The following is a 24,982-nucleotide window of genomic DNA, read 5'->3' on the forward strand; positions in this document are numbered from 1 at the left end:
GTGTCTATGTGTCAGGAGGGACTTGAGAAACTGCAAGTCGCTTCTGGTGTGAGAAAACTGACCATCTGCAAAGACACTGCTCAGGAGACATCCAGATGTTTTACCATCCTGTGGTAGGCTTCTCTCATGTCCCCACATGGGAAACTAGAACTGACACCTGGGAGCTCAACCCGCTTCCCAGATTTGAACTGCCAACCTTTCAGTCAGCCATCCTGCCGGCATAAAGGTTTAACCTATTGTGCCACCAGGAGCTCCTATTTCAGCACTATAATCTAAGAAGTACATTTGATTTGTTCCAGCTTATAAAACCAATGGTTAGATATAGTCTGGAACTCAAGCACTTGCATCTCCTGACCTGTGTTGTAAAAGGAAATGAGATAAATGAGAAACCTCTTTGTATGAAGCACACGATGGCATGATATTAAGACATGTGTGTTTCTATTCCACATGTCTATGTCCTCTCGGGGATGCTGTGGGAATTGGTATTCCCTCCCTAAAGTCTCCTCCAGTTTACTAAAGGACTTCTAAAGCCTCCTGTCTTTGCACAACCATTCAATGTTTCATAAGTCATAGCAGGATGACAGAAGGATCTAGTTGTGTCTCTATTTGCAGATGTTAAATGACAGATCTCAGTGCTGATGTCATCGTTTCACAACTGACTCTGGGGATCTAACCAGATGCTTCTGCAATCTTGCCTGCTCCCCACAAAGTACAGGATGGCTATGCTGGAATGTAGCCAGATGTGTTGCTAATTCTGGCCAGTCTGCCTCAAGCAACAAATGGCTGCGAGAGTAAAGGTTCAGAGGCTGTGTTCAGTATGTTGGGATATCATATACAGCTCAGTCTCACATAGGTCCACATGCAGACCTACTCTGCTATATGGAGTCATGCTAGATTTCAGTCACAGTGTGTTGGTACATGTTTACAAAGCTAATACTATTCCTGTTTCTGCAGCTTGAGGGTTACTGTTAATTTCTTTAACTCTGTGCTCATTGACTGTGCTGACTCTTTTTAAAAAGAGCTAGACCTGAATCCTTTTCATGAGCTCCAATTAATCTAGACCCATTGAGTCAGTAGTTGATTGATCAATCAATAAGTAGATATATCTTGTTAATTCAATGACTCTGCTGTAGATAGGATTGACATAGAATTCAAGTTCATAGGCCGAAATCTAGTTGTCGGTCTGAAACAGAATAGCATCATTGAATGAATAGAATATAAACAAATGTTGATGTTTCCCACTCTTTTAACAATATTTTGATCTTGAATGCAGTTTTTTCCATGTGATTTCTTTTTTTTTCCCATTAGGGGTGCTACACTGTGATACTGAATTCCTTTGAGACTTACGTGTACCTTGCAGGAGCTCTTGCCATTGGTGTTTTAGCCATTGAGGTATAGTAAACCTTGGAATGCTCATAACTGCTTGCTTGCTTTCATCTTCAGCTTCCAGTGTAAAGTTTATATATTATCTACAAACTACAAATATTACAAAATAAAGAAATATACAAGGGCATGGAAAAATATCCTGTACTGCCCTCTGGTGTTAGCAACAAATAATCCTTTACTGCCCTCTGGTGTTAGCTTTTGATCACACAATCATTCTCAGTTTTCAAAGTCCCAATGGATGTCAAAAAAAAATAAAATAGTTTTTCATTTTTTCAACTTTAACTTTGAGACACTCATGAATTCCATCCCCACACTGATAGAAAATTGTGTAGCTTTCCCACAAAAATTGGACAGTGCTCCCCCCCCACCCCAAATGTGGTTTTCTGGAAACCATTCAGTTTCTCCTGAGAACAGTGTGTCTTTTTATATTGAAAAGTAGTCATATTTTAGTCCAGACAGCTATATGTATGTGTTGTGCAAGTTTGCTATTTTTGTGGTTGTTTACATAGAGAGAAGCAATGTTGCACAACAAAACCATGTCAACCTGAGTTTCATCACATTTGGACTGTGAAACTTTCAAATCAGGAAAGCCAGTAGTCATAGTGTAGACTCTTTGCCATGTTGCTTGTATAGTGTTACAGCATACATATTTTTTTTTGCATTTTGTACACTTCTTCAAATGCATACTATAGTGAAAAATTGGCATTCTGTTAGTCTCAGCTAAAGTCTGTACATTCAATCAGTAGTTGAATGGCGAGTCCACACATAAGTAATTTCCATTGATTCAGTAGATCTGCTCTAGAAAGGGGTAACAACATAATTGGACAAGGGGTGGGGAAAACTGTACAACTTTTTTTGCATAGGAAAATGGAGTTTCTCAAACTATTTCACAGTTTTCAAACATGCAGTTTATCTTGTGCCAGGAACAAAAATAAATTCCTATAATTTGTGATAACTTTTAACATGGCATTTTTCGCAAGGTGTCAGTACCCCAGTTGGAAAATTGATGAATTTCTATTACATCCTTGTTCTTTTTGTAGAAGTGAAATTTATTTAGTAAATTTACTTGTTTTGAAAGTATGAAATCATACACACACGCACGCACACGTACGTTACTTTAAAAAGACATTAATATGCCCAATAACTTAGATGGTCTTTTAAACTTATAATGATGTTTCAATTAATATTTAACTATGTTTTTATTATTGTTTTTGGCATGTAATGGTTGCCGGTTGCAATCCACCCCGAGTCCCCCTCCAGGAGTGAGAAGGATGGGATATAAATGTCTGAAATAAAGAAATAAATAAACTTGTCAATTCAGTAGCTTTTTTTCTGCAGGCCTGCAGTATTATCCCATAGGATTTTGTTCTATATTGTCTTTTGAACAATCATGGCTAGAATCCTATATGACAGTTATTGGCCATGGTCTCTAGACATTCTTCATGCACATGTCAAACTTTTGATATAGAGAGATGAGAGGCAATGTCACGAAGGGTATTAGGATGGGATTTAGTAGTGCATCTTTGCTGCCCATGCATAGACACTATTTATGAATACAACTACAAAGTGTAAATTAAGAAGGCAAAGATCCAAAATACAAAGCAAAGTAAAGGAGTGTAAGAACAAAGAATTCCATGCCTTTTGACCTAAATATCCACTTGGAGGAGGAATGCTCAGTTTTAACCATACCAACTTAAGGCAAAAGTGGAAAGTTATACAGAATATATTGGCACCTTGTTTAAAATTTGTCCTGGTTCTATGTTGTTGTTGTTATTATTATGCTTCCCCTCATGCTAAATCATAGCTATGACTAGCTGAGTTTTTCTGCACTCACTGTAATTGACTGTTTTTATTTTTGATTTCTTTTTATAGCTCTTTGCTATGATTTTTGCCATGTGCCTCTTTCGGGGGATACAATAAGAAGTGTTCCAGGAGCAGCTGAGAAATTTCCAACCATGTGAAGACAGGAAAGAGAAACAACTTTATATTTTTGGTTAATAGAGTAGAGGGGGGAAGAATTGTAATATATGAATGACCAAAAGGATTGTACTTCAGGGGCTGGAACTTTGAGGTGCTGGACGTTAACTTGTCTTCTCCAAGGAGAGTCCTTCATCAGAAGCCACACAGAATGGGTTGCACTGCGAGCCTGGAAAACACAGGTGATACGAACTCAGCTGGTCTTCTTGAAGCAGAAAGGTATATGGAATTCATATCTCTTCATGAACAGTGATGTATCAGTTGATGCAGAAGATCACCTTAGGAACACAATTAATATTCAGCATCCTAAAAAACTGCTCAGCCAAAGCTTTGTGACATGTACACTTGTTTGCCTAGTTTTAGGCAGCCAGGGAGAAAGGAACTGCTCTGATGCTGACTTACACGAACTCGGCTAAGATGGAGATGCAATCATCACTTGTGAAAAACCCAGGCAATGCTAAAATTTCTTGAATCATTAGGAAAAGATACCACCCTCACCTGGAATCTTACAAAATAGTGTGAGACGTACTGTGTTGGAAAAGAGGGGGAGGAACTTTTCAGGGCCAGAAAAGGGTTGCGAGGGAACCAGTTATTTAGTACATAGTTTTTCTTTTGTCACAATGAGTTTCCTGTTTAGTGTTCTGAGAGAAAGGAAGGACTCAGACAGTTCTGCTACGGATGTCCCCACCTTTGAGAGAAGAAGTGTTACCATCTAGGGCTGTTGGTGTTGTCACCCTGGGGAAGAATTTTTTTGGCCTGTTCCGAGGCTTTTGATTGTCTTGTCGCAACCATGTTATGTGCAAAATATGTTGACTATTTTCAACTTTTGTAGCTGTTGAGAAGCTTGTGTTCATGTTTTACTGTGCCTTTCAGCTATGTCGGGGGGGGAGGGGGGAGGATCCCCCAGGCAGCAAGGAAACAGTGAGAAACCTATTTGCAGTCACCCTTTGCACAATTTCATTTGTGTATATTGTGGCATTGCTTCTGCTTGTCAGCAATTCCTATGTAGAAGTTTCAGCAATTTGAGAAAGAACTGAGTGGAATGGAGTAGCATAACATACCTTCACCAAAGTTTTTTTTTCTTCCTCTGAAGACAAGCTGCAGTTTCAGTTATGTTATTTAGATGGTTAAATATAGTTTGATGAAACAGTCCCCAATCAGTCGACCTTGGCAGCAGAATGAAGGGTTCAGTAGGTGCTGGGTATCTTTGCTGTGAAAGCCTTATGGAGATGTAAACCATCATGAAAGCAATACTCTGACTACATTGCAGTTAGAAATGCAAACCGACAGATCAAGGTGACTTATGCTGTATCAGGGAGAAATGATAGACATTGTATCCAAGAGTAACATATAAGAACATCAATTGATGGAGAGCAGTTTGTGAGATGCACAGAGAGCATGTTAGGGAGCAATCATTTCCAAAACTGTGGCATGAAGAAAACATGAATGCCTGGTTTAAAGTAAAACAGTAAGATTTTTTAAAAAAACAAAAGGCCAAATTACATTGAATATTTGATTAATCAAGGAATTCTCAGCAAAATGTTCATATAGCCCTTGACAGTCTCTTCAATTAAAGTTGTGCCTTTAGTTAAGTACTGCACAATTCTACAGCAAGGGAAATGTGTGGAAGACATCACTAGAAAAAATAGATGCTACATGTGCTGAATGCCCTTGGGTTTTTTTCTGAACAACTATTGCCATGGTATTTTTCATACATATGAAATGTAATCATGACAGATGGTGCTTAAGAATGAATTACATGTAGTGCTGGAATTTGCCATGTGAGTGTATCTGAAAGGACTCGAATAGGCTATCATGAGATGGATGAGTGTGATATGATCTCGTGAGGAAAGAACCAAACCATGGCCTTGTTACAGCTAAATCTCGAGGCAAAGCAACAGACCAAACAACTATAGTCCAGTTTCCTACGATTCTGTAATATGTGACTGGACAACTTGCAGCTTTCCAGATGAAGGACTACATCTCTTAACATAGTAAAAGTTGAAGGGACTTTGAAATTGCAATTCTTCACCATCTGAAAGGCCACAGGTTGCCCACACCTTCTGTAAAGGAATTGAACCCAAGATGTCCTGCTGTGTGCCTGAGGATTCTGCTGTAACTCTCACCTAAGAGAATACCATGCCTCCTCAAAACTGAAGTGGGTCTAATCCCACTTTGAGAGATAATCATAGCAGAAAAGGAGGAAATAGCTTGAGAAGTTGCTTTTTAAAACCCATAGTTACTTTTTTAAAAAGATATATCTATGCTTTTCCCAACAGTAACAATTCATTTTATTGTTGTATGCTTTCAAGTAATTTCTGACTTATGGCAACTCTAAGGAAATTCGTTCTGGCAGCTTCCTTTGTCATCCCCTGAGACTGAGAAAGTGACTTGCCCAAGATCATCCAGTAAATGTTCTTGGATGAATGGGGATTGCAGCCCCGATCTCCCGGTATTTTAGTCCAAGATTCAAAGCACACTGGCTGTCATTTTAGTTACTTTTTTTAAAAAAATGTTCAATGTACAAGCCTGTGTTACAAATATCTTCCAAAATCCTGCATGGCCTGCTACATTACATAGCTTTATATATACTTAGCTATGTTGCAGAGGTGCTAAGAAACCCTTTTACTGAATTACAAAGGTGCTTAATGGGACACTGGCAAGAGTAATTTATGTGTGTGTCCCAACATTAAACACTTTGCCAGATCTGCTATGTAGTAACACAACTGCAGCTCTCAACTGGACCTAAATATTATGTAATTTTACAACTCTAATTCCATTCATGAAGATATAAGGCCCCAACAGGATTCAGGCCACTTTCTCTTCTTACCTTGTTGTCATCTCCACACTCACAACAAAGCAACACTATCACAGGTTGGATGGAGGAAAAAAGGTAAAACAGTTTCACATAATTGTCCATAATTGTCACTGAATGCTATCATTTCCTGCTATTTAATAGTTGGTGCTCCAGAGGTCTTGTCATAGGTGGAAGGAGTAAAATTTAAGAGATCCCTTCACAACTGCTGATGCTTTCCAACAGTGGGAAGGAATCTCTTGAGGACGAACATATGAAATGTATTCCAGATGTTATTGAGCATAAAACCTTTGAACTATTAGACACAGCTGCTTGTCCCAAATAGAGTACAGCCATTTATTCAACAGGATTTATATATACATTGCTTTTCTATTCACCAGTTGATTAAATGGATCTACTTAATTTGGGAACAGCAGTTGGATTTAGACTATGTTTTAATAAAATGCACAGCTAAAAATACTCCTAGCTCTTTCATGGTGTAAAAGCAATCATTCTGCAACTGGTTCATTTGCAAACTCATCATATATGCACCCCAAACCAAACTCATTTGAAGGAAACATGTTCCTAATTTCAGGACTAGGACAATAGGCCGCAGTGCTGAATATACTGGCTATACTTCCAAGTATAGAATGACTATCAAAAGTGTCAATCAGGGTGTTATTTTCCAGTGCTGTTTCAAAGCAACAAGTCAGAGCTTGATGCACCTTTTGTGTCCAATAATTTTAGAGAGAAGGGACACATTCTAGCATGGCATCCTCTGGCCCAAGCCCCTCTGAAATCTGTGTGAGGTGATAGGTCATGCACAGTTTTTCTCTTTCAAAGTGGTGCTTGCAAAGGAGGGTTTCACACTGGAATTGTGTCTATCTTCTAGTTTTGTGTTTGTGAATCCAAATTTGCCCATTCCCTTCCGTTGTTTGTTGTTGACACTGCTGCAAGTGGTTGAGAAACAAACTGCTTGTCAAATAAATGTTGAAATCTATTTTAAATGTTCCTTTTATTAGAAAGCTAGAGCTAATTTAACTTGTATTCCCTATTGTAATGCTTTTTTATATTGAAAGAGGGTTTTTGTAATGTAAAACAGAACACTACTCTGAAACATTTTGCACAGTTTCTGTGTGCATTTCTTTAAAAAAATAAAGATTAAAAATAAAGACACTGTGACAACCAAGTAGCTTTACTTTTCACAATCTATGTGTGTGTGTGTGTGAATATTTTAAATTAACCAGACCATACATACCAGATTGGTATGTTTAAACAAGAAGAGTGAGTTTTACATAAAGCTCAAAAAACCAAAGTCTAGTTGTATCAAGAACTGGAAATAGGACACAATCAGTCTGCAACCTGTTTTTTGTTTTTTGTTTTTTTCCAGATTATGAAGTTGAACCATTAAAAATGTATTAAACAGTCGGATTTTGAAACAATACATAAATGCATGAGATGTTAACCATGTAAATCTATTGCATTTGACTACATGCTTTTTTAAAATTCAGTTCAAAAATGCAGCATTTTCCTTAACATATTTTTTGATTTTAGGGGAAAGCTGGTTTGCAGAATCTGCCTTGAGTCTACTGTCTTTAATAAGCATGTAGGGGATTTTATAAATCCCTTATTAGATTATTACTATATTATTAATCTAATCAGTTGCTACAAAGACATCTTTTCTTAGAGCAGTTGTAAATACATTTTCTCACCTTAGCCTTTGCCAGGCTGTATGGTCATGTTCCAAAAGCATTTCCTCTTGACATTTCACCTGCATATATGGCAGGCATCCTCAGAAGTTATGAGGTCCGTTGGAAACAACATCTGAGAATGCCTACCATAGATGCAGGCGAACCATCAGGAGAAAATGCTTCTGGAACATGGCCATATAGCCTGGAAAACACACAACAACCCAGTGATTCTGGCCATGAAAGCCTTCAACAATACAACTTCTGTAGGTTCAGGAGCCACTGAATCTATGGAATCACTGAACACAACATGCCAAGAACAGAAAGAATTTGAAGTCTACATGTAGGTTTTAAAACAGGGAAGCACGTGAGCAGAATGCAAACTATTTACAAGATAAGTACAGGGTTAGTCAAAATGCATAGGCCAATAAGCCATTCAATTGAATGGCTTATTGGCCTATGCATTTTGACTAACCCTGTATATATTCCCTTGTAGGATTCTGGGAAAGACACAGAGTCAAGCTACAAAAACAATTTGTGGGTTGTATGTAGCCCCAGGGACACTCTTGGTCCACCTTGCCTTTGGCAATTATTATTACTTTCCCACTTGCAGTAAGTTGGTGGGATAATGATGGACAAAGCGATAAGCGCTGTGCACAGCTGCATATGATTCCACTCTAACTTTCAAAGCAGATGTTGGGCATACAGTCACATGGATGCTTCTGTTTTCTCTTAAAATTGGTTAGCAAAAGGCAGGATTGAAAAAAGAAAGGCCCAAGGTTGTAATTTTAAAGCAATTATTATTCCCAACTACTCTGCAACACTCAACTCCAGTTTTTTGGACACAAGAAAGAGCACCTCTGAACAGATTAGTTATTTTCTGCAGTTGACATCTGCCTTAAACAGACAAGGCCACAACCCCACCCTCCTTGGAACAAAAATGATCAAAGTCAGGAAGTAATTGCTGAAAATCACACTTATTTCACATAGTGTACAGATTATCTTTTCCAGAGACCAAGAATGGTGTGTGACACTTCAATGTAAGCATAAACAAAATTCGCTGCTGTTGAGGAGTTTAACCTCACACTGGACTCTTAGTTACTATCCTTGGATTCTAAAGTCTACGCTTGAGTCACCAGATTTATATCAAAAGTTCAAGACAATTTGAGGATTCCCACTTGATGTGTGGTCTTCATGTGGCCATTCACTTGATGCACATAGCAGTCCAAATTCATGCAAATGTTGATAAATGCCAAAAGATGATAAACAAGGCAATCTTTCGTGGGAGAGATTCACTGTAGCCAAAAGCCAGCAGACCTTGCCAACTGTCCATGGAACATTCCTTTGGCTTTCCAAATACAATGCTGTTGTTGCCAAGGGTATAGGGGTGTTGCCGTTATTTTAAACAGTAAGCATAGTCAGCTTGTTATAAATCCTCCCTATGTTAAGTTCTGTGTCCCAGCAAAAAGCAAACCATGTCCACTTGCTCTATTTGTTGCATTTTGGCCCACGTTGTTTGGTCTTCTCTTGGAGAAAGCCCTCAAATTCACATCAAAAGATACAGTTCTCCTGGTCTCAGGCAATACATACAAAAACGATGGTGAGGTGTATATTTAAAGGTAGAAGACAAGAAGCTCTAAAGTTTGTATTAAAAGTTTGTATTTTAAAAAAAACCCTAGAAGACAAAATTCTAGAGCAAAGCCTCAAGTGACACATAGTAGGTTTGCTCTGTTCTAAGTTTGTAGCTTACAAGGGGATAATAAGCACTTTCTAATTTCACTTGAAGTTATTGGCAGAGAATTGAAAGATGGGAGAGAGATAAAGACATGAAATCTCAAGTGCTGGATTGTTTGCCTCTTGACCACACTAAAAGTCTGGCAAAGATTCACCAGAAACCTGGACTTAATAACAACACCTCAAAAATCCCCACAATCTATTCTAAACTATCCTAATATCATTATTTTAGAAAAGTGTAATAAATAACAGTGGATTCAAAGAACTAGGTATCATTGGAAATTTAAATATGCTAATCCTGATCTATTTTGGTTAAATGACAGAATTATTAAAAAAATAAACAATGGTAATCACAAAGCTTTGGGATGCTATTCAAAATGGGGAAACATGGGAAGATAAGGGAAGAGCACACAGATCGCTTGGCAGAATGGCTCCTCCTACTCAGCACAGCTAAACTGACCAGAGGACTGCGTGGCCTTCAAGTCTACACAGGAGCAGAGGTGAGGTGGAGGGCACGCAACCCTTATGCAATCCTTTTTCCCAAGCTAAGGTTTACAAGAGGATGCATTTAGTCACACAATACAACTAATGGAGGACAGCATTCTTGTTGAGGGAACATTCAAACTATCTAATGACATAACACAGGAATCAACAAAGCTTGGAAAAATTAATTTTCTTGCTGGAGTATACTGCAGTTATAGTTCAAAAATTAACTTTTCCAAGTTCTGGGCATCTTAACACATCTTCATTTGCTTTCAAGAACACTTCCATTTCCCAGCAGTGAAGTGAGGATGATCTATATATGAGTTGGATGTTGTGTACCATTAACAAAAGGCACACAAAAACCTTTTCTGAGAATTCCCACTAGGAACTGTAGTTCCTGCCTTTAAGGATGCAATTCTACTTCACTCATCTTTATTTTTCTAACCTACCTTCCACTAACTATTCTTTCCATGGTTTAATCTATCCCACTTGTCTTACTCTTCAATTCCTAAACTTTCCTTAATGTATACATCTCCCCCTCGCACTTTTGTGAGTGTCATGAAGCCAAGTGGGCATTAGGAGTTAGTGGACTGTAAACACCAGCTCTGGAAGTATGTACTGTGGCAACTGTAAATATCAATTCTGGATGTACACATTGAAGAATGCCATAAGAAATTCCAGTTTGGTCTCCATATGCCCTCCGTAGTGGGTACTCTCAGAAAAGGTTTCCATGTTCCTGCCTATTGGAGTAAATGGCAAGAGCAACCTACATAAAGATGTTCATCCCTCCATGCTGGAAAGTACTATATTACAGATAAGTCAAATAGTTCTTCTCATAGAAGACTGGATCAACCACCAAACCCAAAGGGCCTGAAGTAAGTAACAATGCACACATAACTGAAGTATGCACTGAATTAGGCTAAGGAATACATATAGCCACTGTTCACAGTAGCACATTCCTGAAATTTCCTTGGCTTCTTAGCTATAATTGTGTTTCAAAACAGATAAAAATGTAGTTTCCATTGCTGTATAAGGGGATGAATGTCAGAAATCTCTAGTACCCTGTATTCACACATTAGTGTTAGTGATTGGTGTGAATGGATGATTTCTTGGTCTCCCTCATGTTTCCCCTTTCCCTGTGTTATATCTGGAATCATGAGATGGAGTGGGGAAATCTTTAATGCCTGGTACCAGAAAAAATAAACCAGTACAAGAAGCCCTCAGGAAGTACAGAGCAAGGACTGGCCCATGTAGAAGAAGAAAGTGGTCCAGATATTTTTTATCTGGCCACCTTAAAAAAATTCAGAGTATACTCTTAATTATTATGCTCAGTGGTCCTGAAAAGATCAAAGGTTTAAAGACATGGCAGAGATATTAACACATCCAAGAGATTAGTTGGAGGCTGAGTTCTAACTTCTTAAGCCAACTGTGGCTTCAGTACTCCTACCACTCCCCATGCATGCCTTTCAGGACTGTCAGCACAGCTTTCAGTCTGCAAACCATTGCTGTCCTCCAGTACACCATTCACAAGGGTTATTTGGCAGCTTTTGTGCTTTGAATCCAACTTTAAGAGACTACCCCATTTTCTCATGCTCCTATACTTTGATCATGTGCCATTTTCTATATAAAGCAAATCTCTCCACAACCACAACCACTAGATCTAATTAGCCCTTGATAGCTCCACAGTGTCTTTTCTTGCCTACTTTAGCCTTCCATCAGTCTCCAGACTGGCTTTGATCTCTCCTCTTCCATCTCTGGTGGCAGCAGTAAACACCAGTTCCGGATGTATACATAGAGGCATGCCATACAAAAGTCCCAATTTGAAAGACATAAAACATAAAAATGTACCAAAAAAAGAATGTAAAAGTGATGACAAGCCCCTTTGCCCATGCCCCACCCACATCCCAGAAGTCTTTCAGATTAGATTTTCTTGGGTCTGCGTCCAACTTGGTAATAATAATAAAGGCTGATAAGTACAAAGATGACCCGGCTGGTGAGAAGGAGAATTGCTCCTGTGGATGCTCGGCCACTTTCAACCAGTGTGATGGTAGTAACTGAAAGGTAAGAAAAGCAGATTAGGAGCAAATTCATTCACACACAACTAGTGTTTTGCCACCCTCTAGGATTCTTCTTGTAAACACAGAACAACTTGCTTGCTATTAAAGTTTGTAGGATCCAAATGGTGCAGGCTAGCTTTTGTCAAGGAAAAAAATGCCCAGAAAGGATGGATTACAAGTCCCATCACTTCAAATCAGTACATGAAACAACCTGTTGGGGATGAATGGAATGGGAAGATTGTTTGCTGAGGCTGGGATTGAGACTAACATGAAATAAACTAGTAACATTCCCTGTCCAAGCAACAGATAGCAGAGAAAACCAGATTACCATTTCTAGAATTAGGAAATCTTAGAAAGAGACCACAAGGGCCATCCAGTCCAAACCTCTGGCAGAAGTTGCTACAGACTTCAGAAGACTGGACAAAACACTCCTGAATGTTGCATTTTCTATATAGAGAACAAAGCTCAACAACTAGGATATTTATTAGACTGAGACATTGCAGGCACACAAAGTTGTGGGGAAAGAGCAGTTAACTGGCTGTCAACTAGCAAGATTCCATTTTTCAAGATGAAATGTGTATGAGATTTGATAAGCAATAAAGATCTAATGCAAAGATGGGGAAGTTCCAGCCCTTCAAGTGTTTTGGAATTCAACTCAGTCATCATTGTCAAAGGTAAAAGACATGCAGAAACGTGATCCAAGATATCTGGAGGACCAAACAATCCTCAGGCACTAAATTTAAACAGATGTCATTCTGGAAGCTGTTAAGCATGAAGGATAGCAAGAATAGCCTACACTCTCAATATTCATCCCTCGGTGCTCAAAAACAGTCATAGCAAAATGGAGTGCGCCACTGGAACTGATCAGGAACTAGATAACAGAAAGGCATCTGGCAGCTTCTCCCCAGCTCTAGTCACATATTGGACTTTGTGGAAGAAGGTCCCAGATAGATCCCACCTTTCTCAAAACTGAAATACTTGCTTACAGTTCTTGAAGGATTCCTGTGCTGTGTAGCTATACTGTTATATGGAACAGGACACATAGGACTCCAGAAATGTTGAACTGTAATTTTAGGGGGCACACCCAAATGGTGAGTGATAAGGAAAGTTGTAGTTCAACAAGAGCTGGAGGTCCACAAATTCCCCATCTCTGCAGCTTTATAAGATAAATTGGAGGGTTTCTGTATGTTGATGCATTTCCATCTTGATCTGAATATGTATTTAGAGAATAGTGAATAAAAGACATTGTGATGATTGTGCAATGACTTTGACATTATTTCTCTTTCAGCTTATCTTCTGTATGCCACTATTTCCAGGGGCAAAAATCCTCCAAATTAAACATTTCTTCCTAAGGATAGCAGTGCCAGATTTTTCATTTTCTCATTCTCAACACACTGAAATTTTACTCCATCATAGGTGCAAAGATTACTGCAGATGCAGACTGTGGCCAGGAAATCAGAAGATGCTTACTTCTTGGGAGGAGAGCAATGTCCAATCTCGATAAAATAGTAAAGGGTAGAGACATCACACTGGCAACAAAGATCCGCATAGTCAACGCCATGGTATTCCCTGTAGTAACCTACGGATGTGAGAGCTGGACCTTAGGGAAGGCTGAGCGAAGGAAGAGAGATGCTTTTGAACTGTGGTGTTGGAGGAAAGTTCTGAGAGTGCCTTGGACTGCGAGAAGATCCAACCAGTCCATCCTCCAGGAAATAAAGCCCGACTGCTCATTGGAGGGAAGGATACTAGAGACAAAGTTGAAGTACTTTGGCCACATCATGAGGAGACAGCAAAGCCTAGAGAAGACAATGATGCTGGGGAAAGTGGAAGGCAAAAGGAAGAGGGGCCGACCAAGTGCAAAATGGATGGATGGCATCCTTGAAGTGACTGGACTGACCTTGAAGGAGCTGGGGGTGGTGACGGCCGACAGGGAGCTCTGGCGTGGGCTGGTCCATGAGGTCACGAAGAGTCGGAGACGACTGAACGAATGAACAACAAAATTGTCATCATTATGTTGTGAGATTTTTCACATGTGATGATTTTTTCAACATTTTACTTGTGCAAAAGTATATATTTGTGTAAAAATGTACTTCACAAATACATATTTTGCAAAGACTTTTGTAAGTTTTTGTTAGACAGCACTAACATTGTCTCCTACCAGACCTTAGGAAATAACCTAACACAACCTCTGAGGATGCCTACCATATTTCTTTAGAGCATTTCTATCCTGGCCTTCTCAACCCCCGAAGGGGGACTCAGGACTGCCATAGATGCAGGCAAAAAGTCAGGAGAGAATGCTTCCGGAACATGGCCATACAACCCAAAAAACTTACAACAATCCAATGATTCCAGTCATGAAAGCCTTCAATAATACTTAGGAAAATGTGCAGGAACATCCGCAGCCTTACCAAGAAGGGGAAAAAAATTATGTAATTTTTGTTTCTTGCAGGGAGAAATGAAATAAATCAAGATGCACATCCTATGCCTTTTGTTTCCATATGTCCAACTTTATCATATAAATTATTTCCTGTTAAGGGGGAAACACTTGGCCTGCCAAAGAGAATAGTCAATGATTCCTGAAAGTTAAAAGATGGGAAACAGGAAAGGAGTTTGGACCAAAATACAATTTTTGTTCCAAGAATAGTATAATTTGTATTTATATAAATATTAACTGACTGAGTTTTCACCGATGTAATGGATCTATTCTAGTTGGGACAAACAACTGGCTCTGTGCCTTCAAAGGCTAAAATAAGAGCATGTTTTTACATGAGAAATGCCACTTCATTTTAGAAGGCAATGGCAAACCTTCTCTGAAGAAATCTTGCCAAGAAAACCCTACGATAGGGTCACCATAAGTGTATGTTGTCCTGAAAGCATATAACAGAAAGAAAAAAGTTATGATGATGTCTAACTTACAAGGGCCATAAGACAAACAAGCAAGGTATATATACCCTTTTGCTTACAGTTTCTCATGCTCACCAAATATTAGTTATAGTTCTAACCACATAGATTTCTACACAGTTCAGGTAGACAATATGTAATAAAATTACTGGTAAAACTTTGGATCCAAAACACTACTGAACTAGTTTGGTGGTTAGAGTACTGGACTGGGATTAAAATATGCAAGTTCGAATCTCCACTAAGACATGACATTTACTGGATAATCATGATGCCTTCTGTTGAGAGAGTAAATTGACTGTTGGGAACTGCTGAACAGTATAGACTTCCTCAGAATGTGGTGTAGTCTCCTTCTCTGGTTTTTAAAAGAGACTGGATGGCCGCTTGTCAGAGTGCTTTAATTGTGTGTTCCTGCATGGCAAGAGGTTGGACAGGATGACGTTGTGGTCTCTTCCAAATCTATGATTCTATTTGAATGTAAATAATAAATATTGCTTTTCAATCTACAGATTTTCTCTTTTTATCAACTCACTACAGATGCCTGCTTACCCAAGAACTGTACACCAAAGTAACATGCTTCTGATAGCAGGGTCCAACGGATGATGGACTTCTCAACTGTGTACAGAACATTCCACATGATGAGGGAGATACCTAATGGAGAATTAAAGAAAAAGTGAGAAAGAAGGTACGGACACAGTTGCCTCAGAAGAGAAAAGAAAGGAGCATAAGCACAAGCTGGCCTTCTGTAGCATACAATCCTTTCGAGCTACTGAAAGTGGAAAATCTAATAAGGTGGCCCTCTCCCTCTTATTTTTTTGTTATCACAAGGCATTTTGGATGCTGCTAAAGACAGGATTTTATCATGCTTATTGCTGATAATGAAAAAGGTTTTTTTTTTTGCAGTATAGTTTCACAATCTTTTAGCTGTCATGGACACTGGCCAAGTTGGCTGAGGCATTCTGGAAGTTGTGGTTCAACAGAAAGCTGTAGCTTTTCTGAGTTGTGTGCCTATCATGGCCCATCTCCATCCATATACCTTGGGCACTTTTTTTTAGCCACCACAGACCTTAGCTAATACAACTAAAATGTTAAACATGTTAGATCTTCTTCAAAGGCCCCATGAGATGTTGCTCTCATGGGGCCTTTGAAGAAGATCTAACATGTTCCTATCCTTTTTCCCATTGAATTTTCTAACAGTGAATCCTGCATTGTTTGAAGGCTTTTACAGATTTAGTTTGTTCTTCAGGCTGTTGAAAGCTTTAGTTATAAAATGAGGGGGGGGGGGGAACCCAATATTTTGAAGCTTGGGTATGCATTTTACACAGACAAACACAGAGATGTACACAATTTAAAATCATGTTGTAATATCCAAAATTACTTCTCCCATTATTGTGCACTACATAAACATGACCTTTCCTGCAAAACCACCTTACAATGCAATCATTCCCCCAATTACAGCATTTTCTAGGGGTTTGTATAAAATCCCCCATTCTCTAGAGCAAAAGCCTTGGTCCTCCAGATGTTTTTCATTTAGCTTCCAGAATTCCTGATTGCTAGCCAAGCTACCTGGGGCTTCTGGGAATTGGAGTCCAAAACAATTGGAGAAGCAATGTTTGAGAACCACTACCTGAGGAGTTTTGTGCCATGCTTTGGCTGGGCCTCTTTTTACTTCCAACATATAGCAGGAACTGACACCAAGACAGCTCAATGCAGGTGTAGAGAAGATGACTGAGCATTCCTCTGATTTATTTCCAACAGCTCCAGCCTCTTCAGACATTTCAGAAGGAGCTCAAGTCAGAACTAATATTGTCTCCTGCCAGAACTTTTGGGAGAAGAAAGAGGACACACTGCTGGTTTTTCAGTTTCTATCGCTTTTGCAGTGTCTGAATATGTTAAAACACACCAGTGAAGAAACATTCAGACAAAACTGACATGGAGAGATGAAAGGAAATAAAAAGTGGGTGTTGAGTAGAGATTGGAATGAGGCAGCCTTCAGCAGCCCTGGTTCAAATGGCAGAGGCAAAAATTGCTGCAAGGAAGTCAAGATTACTTATGGATTTGTGGATGGCTGTACTTCTACTTGTGATCACTAGGGGATGCTGCACACTCACAAGAAACGATTATACTGGAATTATCCATAATTCCAAGACTCAAGTCTCTTCTGACCCACACAATAAGGAGAAGAAAGGCTTTAGCCAGACCTTGTCTCAAACCACTTTGAAAACAGCAAGAGGTGTGTAGCATGCGTAAGTCAGTATGAAGCATGTCAATAGCACTGGAATGTGAACACTGCACCTCTTCCCATTCCATATTAATCAGGCTACTTCAAAAACAGACCATTGTTTTAACCTAAAGAGAATATGTACAGCATGATGAGCAAATCAAACATTAAAACAAGTATAGCTTTAATAGCTAACTGCCAATACAATTTCCCCTAAATTTGGCAAATTTCAGAGATATCACTTGCATAATATGTCAACATATCAAAGATATAACAATAGTAACAGTAACAGTAATAATGATGATGATGATGATGATGATGATGATGATGATAACAACTTTATTAATATTCTGCCCTCTCTCCCCGAGGGGATTCAGTAAAACTCTGTATCAGTCTGATCATGGGAATGGAATGCAACTCCCAACGGCTTTGCCAACAAACCTCATAGAGCAGAATATGAGTTACAGCTTAACTATACTTAGAGGGCCACAAGTTGCTTCCCTCTGACTAAGGAGATTCATGTGCAGTGCTATCCTCACACTCAAGGAAATCCAATCCCACTCTTCTAGCATCCATCAATCTGTTCCCACTAGGGCAAACTGCCTCTCTTGGCTACTAAACTACTACTTACTAAGCAAGGCTCCTCCATACAGACGAACTGGCATCTTACTGTTGACGGATTCTTCTTCAAAGACAGCATCGTAGAGCTGCTCAGGAAAGATGAGAGCCTAAAGGCAAGAAATAAACTTCAAAGTAGACAAAGCTCTACCTGGAAAACAGTCTTCAATTTGAAGATAGGAAAATCTTATCTGCATGGCTGTGGTGGGCCTCACTTCTCGCCAATGGAAGCTAAAGTCCTGGCTTGGATCAGTGTCTCCATCTCACAGTGGAATTAAAAGCCAATGAGGTGAAACAGCTGCCACAGACAGCAGTGGAACAGAGGAGAATGGAAAACACTAAGCTTGAGGGCAAAATACCAAGTGTGTCCAAGGAGGGAACATTTTTAGATCTTGGCTTTGGTATTGAGCTTTTTTTGGATTCAGAATTTTATTATATTTTTAGATTTTGAACACTCAACCTTTGTGTGGGAATATTTTTCTCACTTACCATGATGGCAACCCCAGAAAAAATGATTGCTGACACAAACTGCCAAACCCTGCAAAATTAAAAGGATCAGAATCAACATTTGAATGGTGTGAAGGCAATATTTCCTCCAAGACATTTTTACACAGAAAGCTAGTGCTTTAGAATCAGAATCTAGATAAATAACTTTGGGGACTACAACTCTTAAACTCCCACAGCCATGGTAATGCTGGCTGTAGTATTTGGGAGCTGGAATCAAAATGTAACTTTTCCAAGTATTGTTTCTGTGACAAAAGGCACTAAACAGGCCTTTGATTGAAATAAGAGGCAAGAAAAATGTAATAGGAAAGAGAGCAAAGAAACTAAGGACTGAACCTTTCTTAACTTCCAAGGCTTTGTAACAACCCCCCTGATGCATCACCTCCACTGGCTGCCAGTTTGCAACCGAGCACAATTCAAAGAGCTGGCTTTAGCCTATAAAGCCCTAAATTGCCCAGGCTACCTATCGAATGTATCGTCATCTACGAACCAGCATGGAGACTAAGATCTTCTGGGGAGATCCTGCTCAATACTTTTCCAAGTATTGTTTCTGTGACAAAAGGCACTAGACAGGCCTTTGATTGAAATAAGAGGCAAGAAAAATGTAATAGGAAAGAGAGCAAAGAAACTAAGGACTGAACCTTTCTTAACTTCCAAGGCTTTGTAACAACCCCCCTGATGCATCACCTCCACTGGCTGCCAGTTTGCGACCGAGCACAATTCAAAGAGCTGGCTTTAGCCTATAAAGCCCTAAATTGCCCAGGCTACCTATCGAATGTATCGTCATCTACGAACCAGCATGGAGACTAAGATCTTCTGGGGAGATCCTGCTCTCGGTTCTACCGGTCTCACAAGTGCAGTTGGTGGGGACGAGAGACAGGGCCTTCTCAGTAGTGGCCCCCGGTTGTGGAACTCCCTCCCTAGCAACATCAGAGCAGCCTCCTGCCTATTAGCCTTTAGGAAAAGAGCCAAAACCAGGCTCTGGGAGCAGGCTTTTGAAAACTAGGGCAATGCAGTATTCTGAATCGAAAACTTTGTGCAATTTGACCCTGGAGTGGACTCAGACCATGAACTTTGGATGGGGTGTTTTTAATTTTCAATCTGTTTTAACTTTGCCTTATATGTTGCAATTTTAAATTTTTAGGTAACTGTGGTTGAGGAACAATGTATGTGCCACTGTAAGCTGCCTTGTGTCCCCCTGTTGGGGTAGAGAAGGGAAGGTTGTAAGTGTGGCAAATAAATATAAATAAATAAATAAATAAATAAATAAATAACACATCCAGAAGATCTAAAAATAATAGACAGAAGAAATGCCATTTCTTAAACAAACAAACAAAAGAGAGAAGGAGGTTCTGTAAGTTCGCTACTTAAGATCAGTTTGTACATCACTGAGGGCAAGTCCATCACCAAAGATGGTTGGCCCATCAGCACTAATCAGTCCAGGAATGCTTTTTTAGTTGCCCAGATAGCAGTCAAAAGGGATTGTGAGTTATTGTAAATGTGCACACACAGTGTTTAGTTTTACAGCTTCACTACTAGATCCATGAACCTAGTTGCCTATTTTAAATGTATATTGCTGCAGTGGTGCCAACATAAAAAGCAATAGTCCATCCAAAAGACATGCCACCTGTTTCATGAGAAGAATACTCATTTCACACACATATAACAAAAAATCATATGACTAAATTAAGTTTACACTATACCACATGGGAAGCTTTTTATTCAGTTAAATTTCAGATTTCTGCACCTGCAGTTTTGACTATTTTGGTTCAGAAAAACCTTTAGATTTTGCTTTACTGTTGCATGGATCCTGGAATAATTCATTTAGAAGAAATATGAGGGATTCCAAGCTTTTCCCCTTGAAATTTGTTCCCATTACTGTCTCCATTCTGTTATTTGGACAGGCTTGGTGTATCCTCTTAGCCTTCTATGATCCTACCCAATTACCCAACAGAATGAGCAATAAGTGACCTACCTATCTGAAAAACAAATACACATACACTTATTAAGGGTCCTCCATGTCACAATTTTGGATTTTCTTTTAAAAGTAGGTGGGATTGTTACTGACTCTGCTTGCTTCCAGGCACAGTGTGCCATGCTAAAAGGATTTTTTTCCCACTCAAGCACTTAAATTCTACTTGAAGGACTTTTTATATTGTTTGTTTAAATGAATATTGTCATTTTGCTAGTTGAAGAGATTTTATAACTCTTGTTTTCTAATTAACTTAGGCAATTCCACCCACCCACTGTTATTTTAAAGTGTTGCATAGAACACCCTGGGATTCCTTGTGGAAGGATAATTTCTAAATCAAGAAATGAATACAAAGTCTTTCTCACACATCCTAGACTGGGAGGTGTGTTATTGTTGTCAAATGAGGTTCTTTTCCCTTGTAGCCAGGGATGGAGAAAGTATGGTCCGTGGGACATATGCAGCCACTTGTTCTTTTTTTGTGTGTGGCCCTTCAATAAATTATCTTAAAGGAGGGAAACTGTCATGCAAATGTTATGGAGAACAATTCCATTTTATTTCCCCAAGACATTTTAGGTCAAAAGAGGCCTTTCTTTGAGCATAAAGTAACCTTCTGGCGCTTTGTTATTGTGGTTTTTGTCTGTCTTCAAATTATTTTCGATTGATGGCAACCTTAAGGCAAACTTATCACAGAATTTTCTTGGCAAGATTTTATCAGAGAGGGATCTGCCTTTTGTTCATTTAAAGACAGGTCGCTCCTGGATCTAAAAAGGACCAGGGTTTTGAAAATGTTTGAAACTGACCCCAGTGCCCTCTAAGGCAATACTACTCAAACCAGTGGTCCCTGGACTGGTATTTGTTCCCAAGCCATTGGTTAGTTATTACCTGGTGAGTTTCCAGGAAAGAAAAAGATAAATGTAGCCAATAAGAACAAATACAGCACAGTTCCCTGGGACACTGGAGATAAAAAAAAATCTTAGTTTGCCCACATCAGACACCTCCTCTCAAAGGTTTTTTTAAAGACCTCAATGGATGGCAGCAGCTTGGCTTAACCCTATGGCCATGCAGGGGAGGGCGTGCAGCCCCTATAAAATTCAGTCTTTCAATTTCTAGAGATTCATGCAAACATCATGCAAAATTGGGCAAGCTCTCCATTTATGTATTGGTCGGAACCACTGAGCTGTTGTAGATTTTTTGGACTATATCGCCATGTTCTAGAAGCATTCTCTCCTAACATTTCACCTATGGCCTCACAACCTCTGAGGATGCCAGCCATAGATGCAGGTGAAACGTCAGGAAGGAATGCTTCTAGAACATGGCCATATACCCCAAAAATCTACAACAACCCTCTCCATTTATATTTTTGCCATTCTCATATTCAGCATCAACTACAAAATTGGAATTAATTTGCAGAAGACTTTAGGGAATATATTAGAAGTTCAGTAACCACATTGTGGGCCATTCCTTGTCTTGGTCCTTAGGGTGCCATCACACTATAGTGTTATAGCACTATTATTCTGCTCCAACTGTCATGGGAACATTCTATAGCATCCTGGGATTTACATCTTAGGAGAATTAAAATTCTAAGTCAGGGAGATCTTGAGCCTCCCTAAACCACACCCACTAGAATCCCATGGGATGTTGCTATAGCAGGTACAATGAAATAATAGCATTATAATAGTGTAGCTTGACCAATGTTCTACCTGGAAACTTACCTGAGTCCTAAAGGTTCCCTCACAGCAAATTTAATTTCATTGCCCAGGACTTGACTGATCTGAAATTCAAATGAGAATAGTGAGGAAACTGACTCATAGCCAGTCTGCAAAAACACTGTCTAAGAAGAAAAAGGAAATAGAAGAGAATGTTTAGAATTGCAACAAGATACGATGCATAGCTCCTCTTGTTCCTCATAGCTTTTCTTGCTGAGAAGCAAAGAGATACAATGATGATGGCTACCTGCAAGGTGAAATGATAGCTGCTTAAGTACTTACTAGATTGTTGAGTCCAAGCCCATAAAGAACAAGTTGTCTACATCTAGTCAGCAGGCACACCTTGAAACGTCATCATCATCAGGTTTATTTGTAATGGGCACATAGAGCCGCAGTGCTATTTTCAGATACTTTTAGGAAACCTTGGTTTATTATTGTATGTTTAAATACCTAGAAGGGGAATACAGTCAGTTCTTCACATTGTGGTTAGGAGTACAGAACCACAGCAAAAGTGAAAAACTTCAAATAATAACACTACTTTAAAAAAATACCTGAGAGTTCTCTAGGGTAAAAAAAAGGAATATCTATGGTCAGCTTCCACTAGCTTGTACTGCAGGACCTACAGATTTCCAGAGAGGTATTATTTCTAGGATCCTCTAAATCCTCCAACAGAAGTTAACTACAGAGTTGCACTGGAGGACATAAGAGATCCCTAGAAAGAACACTTTAACTAAATCAATTAATAATAAAATTGGCAAAGGTGAAAGGATGATTGTACATTTAAAGAGGTTGAGTCACATATTGTGTGAACAGATTGTTTGCAGTGTTAATTTAAGATACATACACATATATATTTGTGCATAATTTGTTTTGCATCGCATTACTGGGCCATAGTGAGTTGGATAAGAGAAATAAACATGAAAACATAATAATGCAATATACATAAAGTAACACCATCTCCATTTATTTTTAATGGACTGCATTCATTTTAATATTATTTGCAAAGTGTACATCATCATTAATCATTTATTTCCATCCCACCTTCCTCCTACATATTCAGAGAGAACTTGTCAGTTTCTTCCTCTGAAATACCGCTCTACAGCACCTGGCATTTCTCAGTGGTTTCCCATCCAAGTACAAACCAGGGTTGAATGTGCTTAGCTTCCAAGATCAGGTGTCTTTAGGATACTGTTGAACTTGTAAATCTATTCCAGGTTTTAGCCCTACCTCTAAAGAAGCAATTGAAAGTGCTGAAACTGTTTGGGGGGTAGGGTTCAGTTCCTTGAACAGCACTTTTAAAGTTTCAACTAAAAACTAGAGTGAATTTACTGTCCCACTGGGTATGGACATCATCTGTCACCGAACCTTTCCTGGAAATACTACATTCTGAATTGAACTGCTTTGAGGGAAATACTGGCTGATAAAGAAAAGTGAACCATTCCAAGAACAGACAGCTGCAGGCAGGATTCCACAAAATAGGCTACATTAATCATATACAGGCATTGGCTCTTTTTTTCATAAAAAAAAATGAAAAAGCCTTGTGTGCAAGGAGCAAGGAATTGCCAATGACTATAATGCTGGAACAAGGAAAAAGGAATAGTTGGCTGCATATGCTTTGTCAATTTAGGTACCTAATGTCACGTCATTACCACAACATCTTACCTAGTCTTTGGACTTTCCTGTTTCTTCTCATATCACCTACACTTTTAAATCGTGTTATCTGATGAAGAATTATGGGGAACTCTGATAATCTGGGGCATTTTGACTGTTCCTAATAATGGAATGGGTCAGCAATGGAGTTAGAATTGTCAAGGAGGTTTTGTAAAGATATGACACTTTATGTGAATGCTTACACTTGAGTAAAGAAGTGAAAGGGTAAGATGGAATAACTCCATAAAAGGGGATATTCATTCCTTTGCTCTGCATAAGAAGATTTTGTCTTTTTTGGGTTGTCATAGGATTTTTGTGCTAAATGGCCATATTCTAGAAGCATTCTCTCCTGACGTTTCGCCTGCATCTATGGCAAGCATCCTCAGAGGATGTGGATTTCAATGGCCAATTTGCGACATTCACACCTGCTTCAAATAGACAAGAGTTCTTTCTCCCACTCTGGATATTCCACAGATATATAAACCATTTTTTTCTAGTTTCCAACAGACCTCACAACCTCTGAAAATGCCTGCCTTTTCTTCTTGTTTAAAAAATAAAAAGAACAATTACTTTTGGTTGGCCTTAAAAAAGGTTATCTAGATATGATTGGGTTTTGTGTTATCACTAAAACACTTTAAAGGTGAAGAGTTTTGTGCCTTGTTACACAGAGCATGACTACAGTGACAAAAAATCTCTTTGGGGACATCAACAACCAAGGTACAAGTCACAGGAAAGAAACGGGCTCCCACAAAGGAAGTGAGAACAAAGGGGATTTAAACAGCCTTGGTTGCTTCCTGCCCATCTCCTGCTTAGCCCTGCCAGCTGGGGAGAGAAACCCAGTTTCTACGCACGCCATTCGTTGTTATTTCCTGCACTGGATAAGTTGACACAAAGGAAACTGTAAAACTGGCAAGAGGTGCTAGTGACAGGAAAAAGAGAAAAGAAAAAAAATTACAGTCCTCCCTCCAGCTCCCCTCATCATGGTACAGGGAGGGGAGGAAGACTATGTATTGTGATGTTTTGGAGATGATTGTGTTGTTTGAGAGAGAAGTATTTGTACCCCAAGGAGTAAACAGGGGAGATAAGCATTATCTGACACAGAACAAAAGAAAAGATTGGTTTCTGACAAGGAGACCAGGCTTCTCTTCAGACTGCAGCATATTTCATGGATCACAACTTTGGTGCATTTTGCGTTTTACCGGATGCTGGTAGAAATACATTTGCTTCAGTGTGTGACTGATATGCAACTAGGTTTGAGAACTGGTATGGCATAGTGCAGTGGTTCTCAACCTTC

At 39.2% G+C, this 24,982-nt stretch overlaps 2 protein-coding genes across 15 annotated transcripts in view; one reads left to right on the plus strand and one right to left on the minus strand.

Annotated features, from left to right (window-relative positions):
- The window catches only part of TSPAN18 (tetraspanin 18), a 205,032-nt gene extending 197,686 nt beyond the window's left edge, over positions 1 to 7,346 (plus strand). For all 12 annotated transcript variants that reach the window (XM_060764248.2, XM_060764238.2, XM_060764222.2 and 9 more), the window contains 2 exons: positions 1,309 to 1,392; positions 3,259 to 7,346. In XM_060764248.2, the coding sequence (XP_060620231.2) occupies positions 1,309 to 1,392; positions 3,259 to 3,306 (132 nt within the window). In that variant the 3' untranslated portion in view covers positions 3,307 to 7,346. The remainder of the gene's footprint in view (positions 1 to 1,308; positions 1,393 to 3,258) is intronic.
- A 1,457-nt stretch (positions 7,347 to 8,803) lies between these two features.
- The window catches only part of TP53I11 (tumor protein p53 inducible protein 11), a 64,603-nt gene continuing 48,424 nt past the window's right edge, over positions 8,804 to 24,982 (minus strand). For all 3 annotated transcript variants that reach the window (XM_060764336.2, XM_060764327.2, XM_060764345.2), the window contains exons 3-7: positions 22,045 to 22,103; positions 18,346 to 18,394; positions 17,870 to 17,966; positions 15,567 to 15,668; positions 8,804 to 12,116 (exon numbers count right to left, since the gene is read on the minus strand). In XM_060764336.2, coding sequence (XP_060620319.2) covers positions 11,983 to 12,116; positions 15,567 to 15,668; positions 17,870 to 17,966; positions 18,346 to 18,394; positions 22,045 to 22,103 — 441 coding nt within the window. In that variant the 3' untranslated portion in view covers positions 8,804 to 11,982. The remainder of the gene's footprint in view (positions 12,117 to 15,566; positions 15,669 to 17,869; positions 17,967 to 18,345; positions 18,395 to 22,044; positions 22,104 to 24,982) is intronic.

This window comes from Anolis sagrei, chromosome 1 (genome assembly GCF_037176765.1).
Source record: "Anolis sagrei isolate rAnoSag1 chromosome 1, rAnoSag1.mat, whole genome shotgun sequence".
Taxonomy (NCBI): domain Eukaryota; kingdom Metazoa; phylum Chordata; class Lepidosauria; order Squamata; family Dactyloidae; genus Anolis; species Anolis sagrei.